The sequence below is a fragment of the Ambystoma mexicanum genome, chromosome 1p, assembly GCF_040938575.1.
Source record: "Ambystoma mexicanum isolate Mex_15411 chromosome 1p, UKY_AmexF1_1, whole genome shotgun sequence".
Classification (NCBI taxonomy): domain Eukaryota; kingdom Metazoa; phylum Chordata; class Amphibia; order Caudata; family Ambystomatidae; genus Ambystoma; species Ambystoma mexicanum.
Genome location: NC_090921.1, coordinates 1,280,687,096 through 1,280,701,914, shown reverse-complemented (window position 1 = coordinate 1,280,701,914; position 14,819 = coordinate 1,280,687,096). Strand labels below are relative to the sequence as shown.

The 14,819-nt window shown below is 45.4% G+C and overlaps 1 protein-coding gene across 4 annotated transcripts in view; it reads left to right on the top strand.

Annotated features, from left to right (window-relative positions):
• The window catches only part of TBC1D17 (TBC1 domain family member 17), a 743,081-nt gene that overhangs the window by 482,720 nt on the left and 245,542 nt on the right, over nt 1–14,819 (top strand). For all 4 annotated transcript variants that reach the window (XM_069605252.1, XM_069605249.1, XM_069605253.1 and 1 more), the window contains 2 exons: nt 2,959–3,075; nt 3,699–3,799. In XM_069605252.1, the coding sequence (XP_069461353.1) occupies nt 2,959–3,075; nt 3,699–3,799 (218 nt within the window). The remainder of the gene's footprint in view (nt 1–2,958; nt 3,076–3,698; nt 3,800–14,819) is intronic.

The window sequence follows — 14,819 nt, the reverse complement described above, 5'->3', positions numbered from 1 at the left end:
CGTATGGTGGAGCAAGTGACCGGTGTCCAATGGAAACCATAGATGAAGAATCCCTATTGCGTGAAGTAGAAGCAGAACAAGAAGACACTGCCTTTCACATCAAGAGCTCACCCCACAAGAAGCACAGGAGTTACTCAAGTATTTATCACAAATATCCCCTTAGACAGCATTTTCAAAGCAGCTACATGGAGCTCAGTACACACTTTCACTCAGCACTTACTGCATTGACACTCATTCCAAAGCATATACACAGGTGGGACAATTGGTTTGGTTCTAAAACATCTATTTGCCGCTGAACCTTCTCACAACCCACCACCTTCTCCTAACACTGCTCGCTAATCTATGCATAGCATGTGGCCTTAGTAGATTCCACAAGCCTCAGAAGGATACATTACTCACCGTAATCCTATTTCTGATGCTTGTATCTGCTTAGATTCACATGCGCCCACCCTTCCTCCCCTGAGAGAAGGTGCATAGATGTTATATGAGCTTCTCTGATATTTATCTGCTTGGACACACCTGTACTCACGTTGCACTTCATGCTACCTCATGTCAGAAACAAAATCTGAGGGACCTCGACGCGTAAAGGACCATGGGCACATTGGACTTCACACTAGGGATAGTATTACTGGCAGGCCCTGTCGATGTCCCTTTTTGAGTTTCAAAAACAACTGTAATACTCTGCAGCTTCCAATAGATGTCGGCCTATGCATAGCATGTGATCTAAGCAGATACAAGCATCAGAAATATGTTTACACACACACACATACACATATTGTATGGGTTACCAGGCATTTGGTCGAAAACCAAATGATCGAATGCCATTTGGTCGAAAAAATAGTCGATTTTTTTTTTTTATGGGTGGGGTGGGTATTTCCCACCCCAACCACCCCTTTTCTTTATTATTATTTTTTTTTTACCGACCGAAACGAAAAAAAAATTATATAAATAAATAAAAAAAATCGACCTTTTTTTTCCGACCAATTGGTATTCGACCAAATGGTCATTCGATCTTTTATTTTCGACCAAATGACTGGACAGCGTTGTATGCGCCTATTAAATACATATATGCACATACCTATAGATATATGCATACACATACATTGTGTGTGTGTGTATATATATTATAAATGTATAAAAATATATATTTACATAAAATGTTCAGGTCAAATTTGGGAAGCTTGTCCAGGCCTATTTGGGAAGTCAGTGGGTAACATTCACGTTATATGTTTGCAAAAGACTTTACCTCCTGAAATGGCCCACCAGTTTTACTAGCACATGAGTCTTCAGAAGACCGATCCGTTGTGGAACCCTTGTTACTGGTCAGACACTTTTACTCAAAGGCTGTTCACCCAATGCACCTGATATCGTTTTTTGTCTGGACGAGGTAATTTTGTTCAGATGGGATCCTAAGATCCTCCTCCCTCCCCGTGATATGCTGGGTGCCTCAGGGATCATTTTTCTCCCACATTAAATTTACTATGTACATAGAGGCACTGGAAGATGTACTGACGCAGGGTGGGGAGGGGTGAGGTTCACCACCAATATAATGATGATACACATCTTTATTTGAACGTGTCATGTACTCCATATATATGCACTGCCTGGGGGATTGCCTTGCCTGCATTGATGCTTGTATGGCTTCTGTGTCCCTAAAATCAGACGTTCAAAAGACTGACCTCCTGATTTCATCTGGAAAGAAAGAGGAACATAATTAGAATCGGTTGCATGCATTGTTAAGATCCTTGGTACCAAAATTATCAGATGTATCTCTAATCTGGATTCCCAATTAACTTTTAAAAGTCATGTGGAGACTGCTGCTTTTTTCAGTTTAATTTATTGAAGAAGTAAAACCATTTCTGCCACTAGTTACATTTCAGGCAGTTGTACAGGCATTAGTTACTGCCCATATTTATGGGCTAAATGCTCTTTTGATTCGGGTGGGGGATGTCCAAAATCTATTTTACTACCCTTGCAAACCGTATTTGATGATGCAGCTAAATTGGTAAGTTGGAAGGGAAGAGAACATTCAATCATGTCTCTCCCATTTTAGCATCCTTCCCCTGGTTCAAACCGGAATCACATATTCTCTTCTTTGTAGCATCTATAAAGCCATCTAGTTGGAAAGCCTGCATATCTGGCCGAAAAGCTTCAGATCTCTGGTCGAATGAGCGTGACATGTTCGGTTAATATTTTAAGACAGGAGATCCCAAATGCTAAAAGGGAAAAGATTCAGAAACAAGGAGGTTTCCTATTACACACCTATTTTGTGAAACTCATTACAAGTAGCTTTTTTGCCTTTGGTCCATCCCTTTTATCTTTTATAAACGAATTCAAAACCTTCCTATTTTATATTAGGCAATCATTTCTGATTTTGTATATTTTCTTTTAGGCATGGATAAACTGTTCTGGAGATAATTTTATGATTAGTTAAATAATGTATTTAATCACTGTTAGGGGATGTTACAATAACGTTAGGGTAATACTTAAATTGTGATGAATGTGCAATATAATTAGACTGTGAATGTTGTATCTTGTTTGGCAGTCTGTTACATTACGGATTAAGTTTGTTAACTTAAAACGACTATATAAATAAATAAATATCCCCCATTCGAAAGATTTTGTTGATAAGGTGACACTTAAAAGAAAAATAAGAAACCACCATTATGAAATCCCTTATACACCACCTCCTCACAGCCAGAAATTGCCTTGAGAATATTATTTTTTGAAGAGCTTCTCTTTGGAAGGATCTCATTCATTAATGGCTTCATTCATGAGTTATTCAGCTCCGGGTATCCCTCACTAAAGCATGTGCTGCTCCCATGCATAACTCCTTCAGAAAACAAAATGTTCCAACTCTACGGCCTCCATCTCCCGATGGGATCAACTCAATTGTCATTAATGTATAGTACATTTTCCTGCCTGGCTCTCAGGGTGTTGCTCTCTTGTGTGTTTCAGAGAGAGATGTCAGCCGGACAGACCGTAACAACAAGTTCTTCGAGGGGAGTGACAACCCTGGCCTGGTGCTCTTGAACGATGTGCTGATGACATACTGCATGTACAACTTTGATCTCGGTAATGAGCTGCGTCTCTTCTGTGTGAGAGCGACAACAGTCAGTAGATCCTTCCCTTTGAGTGATCAGCCAGTACACCCTTCCCTTTGATGGCCTTCAGCAACTGTGCCATTTTCTGGGAGGAACACCTTAATGTCTACCCAAATTAGAAAGGCAATATTGAGACTACCCTCTCCTGTGACATATACCAGCTAACAACTCTCCCCAGTATGTTATCTGCTTGAGACACCGCCCTGCATGTTCTCTTCTTGAGATACAGTACAGTATCCGCTTTAATGCACAGGCCACTTCTGGTCCCTTCCAACAGAGTGCAGTATGCTCTTAAGATATTGGCAAATATTCCCAGAGGCGCACCCTTAGCTATCCTTTCCTCTGAGCGAGGGCAGCACATTTGCCCTGAGAAAATCACCCAGTACGCCCTGAATCTGCTGCTGCTAGTATATTATGACACACCTGCCAGTGTGCAGTGAGTGAGACAGGATCATCTGAGGCAGCAAACATGGTGCCTTGAGTCACAACTCTGTATGCCATGCACCACATAAAGTATTCCCTGAGCTAGACAACAGCATGGGCCCTTTTAGACCGGTGCAGTTTTTGCAATGCTTTGTTCCTTTTCCCCTGCAGGTTATGTTCAAGGCCTCAGCGACCTTCTCGCCCCCATACTGTACGTCACACAAAATGAAGTGGACGCCTTCTGGTGTTTTACTGGATTCATGGCACTAGTGGTAAGTCCTCGAAGTGTGCACAAAGTGAATGTGTGCCAGGGAGACGATATTTTTAGGTTTGTTAGAGAGGCACGCACAGAATGGCTACCAATAAAGTCATTGTGGAGGCTGAGTGACTTCCACTACAAGTAAAGTGGCATTGAATGATTGTCTTTCCTGGTAGTGGCTTTGAGTAAGTGCTTGCAATGATAGAGGGCCATCAAGCACCTATGCTGGGTTAATGCATGTACTGGTGAGGGTAACATACTTAATGCCTGTCCAGACCGTTAAAGGTCAGTGAGGTTACTACTTATCAGGCTCTCTGCCTCTTTGAAAGACAACGATACAATTCTTTTTCAACATTGACTTAGCAACCATTGCGTCTGTGGAGAAAGGGATCACTCTTGTAAAAATGTATTTGTACCAAAAATGAGCCTTCCAATTGGTTTTGGGAGGGAGATGTTTTACAGTGAATCTTTCCCACTTTGTTTTATTTTCAAAATAAAAATAAGGATTGTGGATGAGGCTTCAGCATATTACCAACGATCACTAAAAGATTTGACTAATAACTGCAGCTTTTCAACTCTGAAGTCCAGTAAGGCAGTATATGACTACATTTCTTGTATAATGCTGTTGTGCACTGCTGTCTGGACCATGTCTCTTTTTGTCCTTCTTTCTCTTTCCATGTATCAAGCTGGCCTTTATCCCTCTGGTCTTGCCTCCTTCTCCTGATTTATTTTCACTATTTTCAACTGATAGACTAAATAAGCTTCACTGGATTCAGCTTTCCTCCACTTGCTGTCTTCTGTGCAGTTATCTAGTGGATTGGATTATACTGGGGTTGAGCAAATAGCGATAATACTAGAATTACACAAACTCGGGTATTTGTGTGTTGTGAAAGGAAGCGCCCCCAAGTTAGCACGATCCTCCCCGCAATGGGAGACAATAATGGACACTCCCGTAATGGGAATAAGGCCGAGACAGAGTGCGGGTGAGCGTAAGTGGGAGTTTATCAAAAGAATATGGCATGCAAAGAACTCTGCAACCTCCGAGAGCGCTCTGTCTGACAATAGCAAAGACAGGCGTATTTCTAGTACAAAAAACGTCATCAGAACCTACACACTATAGGGGGCACAAGTTAATTGGGATTGGGTGGCGTCGACTAACTATAGGTGTTGCTGCAGCTTGGTTGGTCCGGGTGGGAGGACGTCACTGGTCAGCCTCGTGGGTAGGGTTGGGCCTGGCAGGCCGGCTTGAGGTCATCCGGGCGGTGTTGGTATGCTGGGGCAGCCTGTGACAAAGATGAATACCTTTCCTGACTCGTTTGCCCTAGGCCATGCACACTGCAGTTATTCAAGAAACGACATTTAAGTTCATCAATAAATCGCTCAGCAGTTTATCTTATAAAATAAATGCAACACATGAGGAATGCACCTCGTGAGAGGTCTGGTAGTTGTCGGTTGGGGTGAGATTTACCTGTGTCCTATTGACCGGTATTTTAGGTCGAGGGGCTGGGCTCTGGGGCCTGGGCCGAATGATACATGTTTGTCTGCTGATTATATAAATGGGTCTCTGTGTCTTGTCCTAGCCTTGCACGGGGTCATGATTCTTGGGGTGGTCTAGGGGGGGTTATGGGATTTACGAGAGGGTGCTGGTAGATCTGTGGATTCAGACGTGGGTTTATTACCGTGCTGTAAATAACACAGGTGGCGGGCTGTGGCCTTGGGTGCGGTACTGGGGCCTCTGACTCTCTGAAGCGGCTCCAGCTTGGTTGGGGGAGGTGAGGGAGCGCGGCACATGCCTTAGCTTCTTTATCTGGCAGGCTTCGTAGGGTGGGAGGGAGAATGGCCTTGCATATATTCACAAAGGTTTTTTCCTCGTGCGTTGCTGACTTTTGAATGCAGAACTTTTATAATGTTTTGCCTTATTTTGATCTTATTTAAACACACATCTATATTTCGACTTCGTTACACATTTCTTTAATACAGTCGATTCGAGTACCTTTTCATTACATGGTATTATATGTACTGCAGTGTTTAAGTATCTATATACATTCGACGGTACATGAGGTAGAACTATATTATGGACCACAGAGATTGACGGTTGCCACTATGGGTGACTTAAGACGATATATAGGGGTTCATGTGTCTACATATGACTTAAAGACACTCTCTCTGTGATCTAGCAGCATTAGTACAGTCACAATGTGAAGTCATATAAACATTTCACTTTTATGGCTAATTCATAGTTGGCAGATTCTGTTTAAGAAGAGCAGTTCACTAATATCACTACTTGAATTCATTTCTGCGTCGCCCTGGCCTCGCGGACCAGGTCACACGGGATGCAGTATTACATTGTGAACGACGAAATGTTACAGTGTTAGCATCTCGGGTTAGCTCATACCCGGCCTTCTCATGGGAACGCGCTCGCAGCGGATCTACCATGGTGCTGCGGCGGCAGGGATGCTTGGAAAGCCCTCCAAAGGTGGGGGCCGCGCTACAGTGTGCTGAACTCACGCCATCTTTGCTAAACAGGATGGCTTCTAGGCCTAACTGAATTTTTGTATATGCAGGAAACGGATACGTGTGGGCAATGTCGTCGGCGGGTGAACCCTCCTCCACCTGGGCCCGGGTGGCATGAGGGGACGCCCACCGAGTCATGGTCCTCACCTGGGGAGAAGGCTGCAGGTGAGGAGGGCCTCGCGGCCAGTCCTCCCCTACATTTCCCCCCTTTCGTTACTAAAGTAACGAATTCTTTAGCTCTTCCAATCTTCTACATTCTTGTTCCTCTATCACTGCGTCATCCCATGCAGGTGTTCCTTTTCTAGGCATCCATGCCCTACATACCCCCCTCAAGCTCTCACCTCTTCTAGCATACTCGTCTGGTGTACATGTTAGATATATACAGTCACCAGTTTCTTCCAAGTCTACCCAGACCTCCTCATACCATTCCAGTTCCACATCTCGGGGTTCTTTGATAGTGGTGTGCCATAGTTTGTCTACTATGTACTTATCACGGTACATAGGCACTAACTGGTACCTGGGAGTGTTATCTGCTCCTGTCTGTACATGTACTTCTTGTGTCGCCCTCATTGTACCACCAGAGTTGCCCATTGTCACCATCATCATTGCGCCGTTAGGGACAGCATTTGCACAACATCGGAGGCCCACCTGGCACAGGCAGAACGCCACGAGGAGAAACACCGCAGCTGGTACCAGAAATTTAATTGTCATTCCAAGCCAAGAGGGAACCCAGGAGAAGATATTGTCGAACCACGTGCTGGCTTCTGCTCCACCTTCCATCTTCATCTTCTCTCCCAGATTGTGTACTGCTTCGATCACGTGGGATAAGGAGCCATTCTCCGCGTCTTCAGAAGGTACGAAAGTGCAGCAGGCACTTCCTATTTTTCGGCAAACACCTCCGTCCATCGCAGTCAACAGGTCCAGAACATACCTGTTCTGCATGGTCATCAGACGTAGAGCTCGCAGTTCTACTTTTATTATGTTGAACCCTTCTTCAGTGTCATTGGCTAACTGAATTAGTTCCCACCGTGTTATCTGGAGCCATTTTGCATTTGCCCTTGCTTGGACACTTGAGATCAGCGAGGCAAAGAATGTTTCTACAGAGCTGAACAGTCGGTACCTGTCTGGGATCTGTGCCAATAAATCGGATGAAGCTTGGGATATGTAATTTGATGCCCGTCTGTTCCGTGATAGCTCTTCTCCCTTCCCTCCGGAGGACAGGACATAGAGGTGTGATTTTGCAGTAGGAGGAATCACACCCTGGGGCATGTTCTCTGGCGTCCTTTTATTTTCATCAACGTGGCTTTCTGGAATCACCATTAGGGCCGAGTGCAGTGTGGCCATCGAGCAGCTGCCGCTCCATGCCTGGGGAAGGTGCAAGTAGGCCTGGTTCCCACATACCCAGTATGTGTCCATTAATGCGGCTGTTCCTTTTCTCATGTCTGGGATGGTGAGAGTCTTGTTGCAGCTTTTATTCGTCCCTATTGCCACTTTTCCTTCTCCCTTAAAACATAGTTCGTTCTTGATCTCACTTTGTAGTTTGAAGGGTTTCTCCATTGCTGTTACCCATGTCAGTTTGGAAATGTGCTCCTTCCATACTGGTGTGCATGTTTCTTCTATCCATCGCATCCTGGCTGGTTGGACACCTCTCAGTGCTTCCGCTTTGCACAGTACTTCTTCATCTTTCCATTTGTTTTCAGAAAATAGTGTCCCTTGTATCGCAAAAAATGGTTCTTTGAGACATACCACTCCAGCTGCTTTTGGATAGCACGTTTTTTCCGTCTGTATAATCTTGAAGGTGACGTCGTGTGCCTGGAAGGTGTTTTTTATTCGGCATAGCGTGAGATGGAGACGACACTGGGCATCTACAATGGGCAATTCTCTGGGCAACAACACTTTAGGTGTGCCTGATGCATGGGGAATAAGCGAGCAGACATAACAGCTCTCATTTGTCGTTTGTTTTGCTGTGGCACTCATATCAGCATACCATTTATTTGCTTGGTGGGGGTGCCGGGGGTCTTCCATTTTGTCTAAGCCTAACCCATAGTACTCATCATACCCCCTCCGGCTTGTCTCTCTTCTCCGCCTACTATCCTTGCTTCTCCTACGTCTGCTTTTGGTAAATGAAAAAATGGGCCCCCCTTCCTCCTCCCCACCCCCCTTGTCAAACTTCTGATATGTTTCCTTAGGTTCTGTCATAGTTATAACATTCCCATCTTCCTCAATAAACAACAAATCACTTTCTTCTAATGGGGTGGGGAGGGTCGTGGGGCTGCTATACATTTCAGGTGTGGACATTGTGTTGTTTTCCATCTCTGTTCGTATACCTCTTGAGTTTGACAGGGCGACAGTTGGTGGTTTAGTGTAGTAACCCCATACAAAGTGTGATCCATCCCATACTAAAAAATCACCTTCTTTTATATTTACACTTGTGGTTGTATTGCTCTCAGGAGCTCGGGTGATGTTACTCCTCCCTCCCCCCTCGGTCATCTCGATAGAGATGAACGCTATAAACCAATACGTCACCAGGCAAAATATTGATAGGAAGAATACAATAACACAAATTGACAATCCGCATTCGTATGAATATGTAAGTCTATCTATCAACACTTCTCTAATCCTAACAAATCTATTAGTTGCAGGCTGCCCATTAGATGCCATGGTAATTCCTGTTTGGGATACAAAAGTGCATTAAGTACAGACATGTAAACATTTCTCGGACGTTATTAACTTTTTTTTTTTTTTTTTTTTCATAACGCATGGACGTGGGTAGGGGAAGGGTTTGTTTCCACAGACAAGGGTATTTGCAATCAATACGTTTAGATCATTGTATAATATATATAAAATCTTCTTCAAAAGAAAGAAAAATTTCAAGAAATGAGAGAACAAAAACATTAAAATTGAGAAAAAAAAAAAAGGTTTTTCTTTTTCCGTACGAATGCCATGTCATCAGTTGCATTCATTGTCAATCGCTGCACATACACAAAATCACCTTCACTCATTCTCCATAACACCACTGTCTGCTGTTGCCTGTGCCTCGTCCTGCACCTCACCTTCCACGGCGCTATAGGCTCTGCGTACGTCTGTCAAATGCACCCAGTATCTTAGGCCCTTCACCTTTACTGCTGAGGGCGTGCAAAACACTACCTCATAAGGGCCATGGAAACGTGGCGCATTCCACCTTCGCACAAAACTTCTGACATATATAAAGTCACCTGGCATTAACTGTAATTGTTTGTCAGGCAGTGGTACCCGTTCTGTTGTATTCCCCTCCTCTCTTGTAGAGGGGGGGGCGAGTTGCTTCGCTATTATGCGCGCTGCCCGTGTTAGTTTTTTCAAGTACTCTGTGAACTCCTCTCCCAATATTGCTGCGCTTCTGTGTGCATCAGAACGTTCACGGAGAGGCGAGTGCGCTGTGTGCATTCTCCTTCCCGTGACGATCTCATGCGGGGACAAATGGTGGTCTTTACTTGGCTGATTGCGCAATTCGAACAGGGCCAAAGGTAGGCAGTACATCCAGTTCTTTTTAAGGGAAAAACACAGTTTTGACAATCTGCTTTTTAACAGGCCGTTCATCTTTTCCACTACGCCATTACTTTGAGGGTGATAAATCGAGCATAATTTGTGCTTTATCCCCAATAACGTAGTGACTTCTTTGATTAGTTCATTAACAAAATGTGTGCCGTTGTCTGAGCCAATGACTTCGCAAATTCCCCAGCGCGGGAATACTTCCCGTACTAGGAACTTCGCGGCGCCCTTCGCATCAGGGCGCGCACAGGGACCTGCCTCCACCCACCTTGAAAATGGACATACAACCACAATCATGTAACGAGCCCCATTGCATCTTTCTCCCATGTCTACATAATCAATGTGGAGCTCTCTGAATGGGCCATTTGGTTTTGGTATCGTACCTCTCAGTGTGCGCAATGTCATACCTGAGTTGTAAATTTGACATGTCGTGCATTCCAGAGCCAGCCTTGTGATGTGTTCCTGGAGGCAAGGTGCAAACCAATCTTCTTGTATCTCCGCCATTATGTGTTGTTTTGCATTGTGTGCGGGAAAGTGTAGTTGTTGAAATGCTATTTCTAACAATGTAACTGGCATCACGGCTTTTCCTGAGCTTTCTTGTCGCCACAATAAATCTGTCGGCGATTTGCTGCATCCCCTCTTAGTCCACAGCAATTTTTCTTCTGCACTAGCTCCCTCTTGCAGCTCTATTATTTCCTGTGTGGGCATCATGTTGTATCCTGTGGGGACCTCTTGGCTTGTTGTGTGGTGTAACATGTACTCTCCTACCTCACCTTTCTGAAAATATGAAGCTTCTTTGGCGGCGGCGTCTGCTGCCGCGTTCCCTAAAGATATAAGATCTGTATTTGTAGTGTGGGCTTGGCATTTTACGATGGCCACTGCCGTTGGTTCTTGCAGGGCCTCAATCAGTTCTTTCAATAATTCTGCATGCTGAACCGGTGTTCCATCCGCTCGTCGAAACCCTCTCCGCCCCCACCGTGCCAGCCCTCCGTGTACTGTTGTTGTCATGTATGCTGAGTCTGTATATATTGTCACTGCGCATCCCTTAGCTGCATGCAATGCTTCTATTAGTGCTATTAGTTCGGCTGCTTGGGCTGAATAGTGTGATGGGAGGCGGTGTTGCACTAGTGTTTCGTATTCATCTTCCTCTAATCGTACCACTGCCATACCCACATGTTTCTCTCCTGTCTCCATGTCTATTGAGGCTGACCCGTCCACGAAATACACCTCTCCTTCGTTTAGGGCATTCTCAAAAACCACCTGGTCCTGACCTTCGTCACCTGTGTATGTTGCACAGTTGTGGTTCTGCATGTCTTCTATGGTGCACGCCTCTGTGATGAATGTGGCTGGGTTCACGGTTTTGCATCTTACTATATGGATGTTTGCACTGGACAATATTATTTCATATGCTGTGGCGCGTTGTGTTGTCAATGTGCTCTTTGATCGCTCTAATATTGCAAAGAGTGAGTGTTCCACAAATAGTGTCACAGGACAGCCCATTACTATCGTGGCACTTTTTTCAATGGCGAACGCGGCTGCAGCTAGTGATTGCTCGCACGCGAAATGACCTTGCATTACTGCGTCTAAAGTGCCACTATAGTAAGCCAGTGGCTTGTGCCCTAACGATGTCTTTTGTGTCAGCACTGCTGTCATCAGTGTTCCTTTGCAGTGCGAAAATAGGAAGAATTCGCGGCCATAATCTGGATTTGCCAGTACTGGAGCGCTTGATATCAGCTCTTTCAGTGAGTTAAATGATGTGTTCATTTCTTCTGTCCATTCTATGTGTTTGTTTTCCTGCTGGGCTTCTTTGAGTGCCTGTAATAAGGGCCTTGTGTATGCTGCATAATCCAATATCCATGCTCGGCAGTAGTTGCACATACCCAGGAATTTCTGCATCTCTTTTACTGTTTTGGGCTCCCCAACTGCTCTAATCGCCTGTGCCCTGTCTGCTATGATCCGCTTGCCATCCTTTGATATCAGCTGCCCCAAATATAAGACCTCTGTCAGGCAGTATTGTAACTTACCCTTGTCCACTTTGTACCCTTTATTGGCCAATAATATCAGGAGTGTTATTGAATCCTTTCTACACTCTTCCTCAGTTCGTGCACAAACCAATAAATCATCAACGTACTGAATCACCGTGCTTTCTACAGACAAGTTCCCCAGATCTTCATGTAGTATCCTGTTCAATATGCTTGGGCTCTCGCAATATCCTTGTGGTAGTCTGCAATGTTCGAACCTCCTCCCCCCTAGTGTAAACGCTGTTAAGTACCTGCTCTCTTCTGCTAAAGGAATCGAGAAAAATGCATTTTTCAAGTCAATGACCGTGAAGTGGGACGCTGTTTTTGGAATATTGCATAGTATTGTCGCCGGGTTCGGCACTAAAGGGAACTCCTTTTTAATCACATCATTGAGTGGGCGCAAATCTTGTATCATCCTCCAGGAACCTCCCTTCGCCTTTTTAATCGGGTAAATGCATGTGTTACATGGGGAGTTTGAGGGCACTATTATTCCTTGCGCTAGCAGTGCATCTATTGTCTCTCTGATCCCTTCTTCTGCTTCGCGTGACAATGGATATTGTTTTACCCGGGGTAAAATTGCTCCCTGTTTCAGTTTTATTACCACAGGCTGAACCCCATGTAATAACCCCACATCATGGGGGCCATTTGTCCATATGTTAGTGGGTACCAACCTCATGTCGTCATCAAAAAATGCATGTGGTGCTCCTACTACTGCCATTAATTCAACTTGAGTTTTTCTGGCTGTAACTACAATGTCGCACGGCATTGCTAGTTCCATCACTATTTCGCCATCTTTCTCAGTGTCGGAAAATAGCTCCTTGTCCGATAGCTCCCGCAGTGGGATATTTGCATTTGTACACAGTACTGTCCGCCACTCGCATCCTTCCATGTCAATGCCAATCACACATATTCTGTTTGCTGACACGTGTACTGCGTGTAAATCCAACGATAGCACTGACCCGGGAGTTGTGTCGGGGCTCACTATGGGGCGGAAAAGGAATTCGGCTGGGATCCTCCAATCCATCCTTTTTAGTTCTGGTACTATAAGAGCCAATGTTCTCATGCCCTCAATAAACATCTCCTCGTTTCTTGGTAACCCTCTGATCTCCTGCATGATTGTGTGGCCATGTATTACTGCCATTATGCGGAGGGGACATATGCCAGGTGTTGAACATACGATACCACTTTTTGTGAATGATATGGTCATATTTAGTTTGCTTAAGAGATCCCTCCCCAGCAAATTAATGGGAGAGCGTTCATAATACAGTAAGGGTGCTTTCACTGTTTTACCCCCCACTGTCACATCCAATGCCTCTGTGTAAGGAACTTCAATTACAGCCCCAGAGAACCCCTGCGTCTCTAAAGTTTTATTAGATAACGGGAACCGGCCCTCTTTAATACATGATTTTTCCGCTCCCGAATCCACCATGAATATGAATTGCTTGTCTCCTATCTGCGCTCCTACCAATGGTTCCTCTGATGCATTGTGGGTCGTAGATAGTACCGGACACGCAAGTGCTCTCTGTGGGCTGTCCTATGCGGGGTGTCTCATTGCCCCCCCTTGATCAAAAATGTTCCCCGAAACTACTGACACGCCGCTATAAGGTGCGGGGGCAGGCGCTCCATTAGCTACTGTGGCGAAAGTGTTACCTGGCGTGTATTGTATATTGTCATTACTCTGTGGGTGGTTTTGTGTTCTGTACTGATGTCCGTGTAGTTGTGCGTTACTTCTTTGTCCTGCATTTTCTGGTTGCTGGTATTGTCCCATGGGGAGGCCGTATGGGCTTCCTGGGTGGGGGTGACCGTACTGCTCTGTCTCCTGAAACCCGTTGTTTTGTCTGCTTCGGCACTCCCTTGAGTAATGTCCCCATCTCCCACAATTCCAGCAGCTCCCCTGTGGACCTCTAGGACCCTGCCACCCATTTCCTCCCATTCCTCCATACCCTTGTCCTCCTCTTCGGCCCCTGTACCCACCTCTTCCCCCTCGTGGGGCCCACTCTTGCCACGCTAGACCTCCGTTCTGCTCTTGCTCGTTCCACTGTCGCTGGCCTTGTCCGGCCCAATTAGCTGCAATTCTCCCTTGTATTGCTATCTGCCCCTCCTCCCCTTCGTCTCCCTCCCTCATGAGTGGGAGCCCTGCTACCGCTGCTGCAACCTTCACCAGTTTTGATTGTACCAACTTTGCCTCGTCTGCCAACCTTTTCTGTGCTACTTCCCTCTCTCTCTCTTTTATCCTTTTACAATGGTGCACTATTATACTTTGGATCTCTGGCCACCCCTTTGCCTCAACGCCCGCTATTTTATCGAGTGCCTTCTGCACCTCTTTTGGGAGCCCTCTCTTAATGATAAAATAAAATAGAGATGTGGATTGGTGCCAGGGTGTGCCCGTTTCCGCTCTCCACATCTCCTGCACCCGGAGAATGTAATCCATAGCATCCTCCCCGTCATTCATTGTACACTGCATTACTGATTGTAAATCTGGAGTATCTGGGAACGTCTCCCGCAGCGCATCCCAAACCCGTGCCCGCACTGTATTAAAAGACGCTCCATCATGACGGTCACAATCTAATGTCACGGCCGGGAAACCAGCCTTAACCCATACTCTGTCTGCTTGATCTCCTACTGCTGATACTAGTAGGCTTTTCACATCTCCTACTGCCAGCGGTATGCCGGCAGTATGTTTCTCGAATGCATATATCCACTTGCTCGCCCCTCCGGACAACGGGGGCAATAACTTCATCAAATTAGCTTTATCCATCTGGGCCCAGGGTATATAGTTTGGTCTTCCTCCCCCTCTGTGTATTAGTGGAAGTTGTAATTTTCCTTTTAACGTTGCGCCCTCACCCACTTTAGTCGTCGCTGACCCCAATGACGCCATCCTCCCCACTCTATTCCTTAGTCGTCCCATCCACTCATCATCTATTGTTCCTAGCGAGCATGCACCGTCCAGCTCCTCGCTTTCCCCTCCTA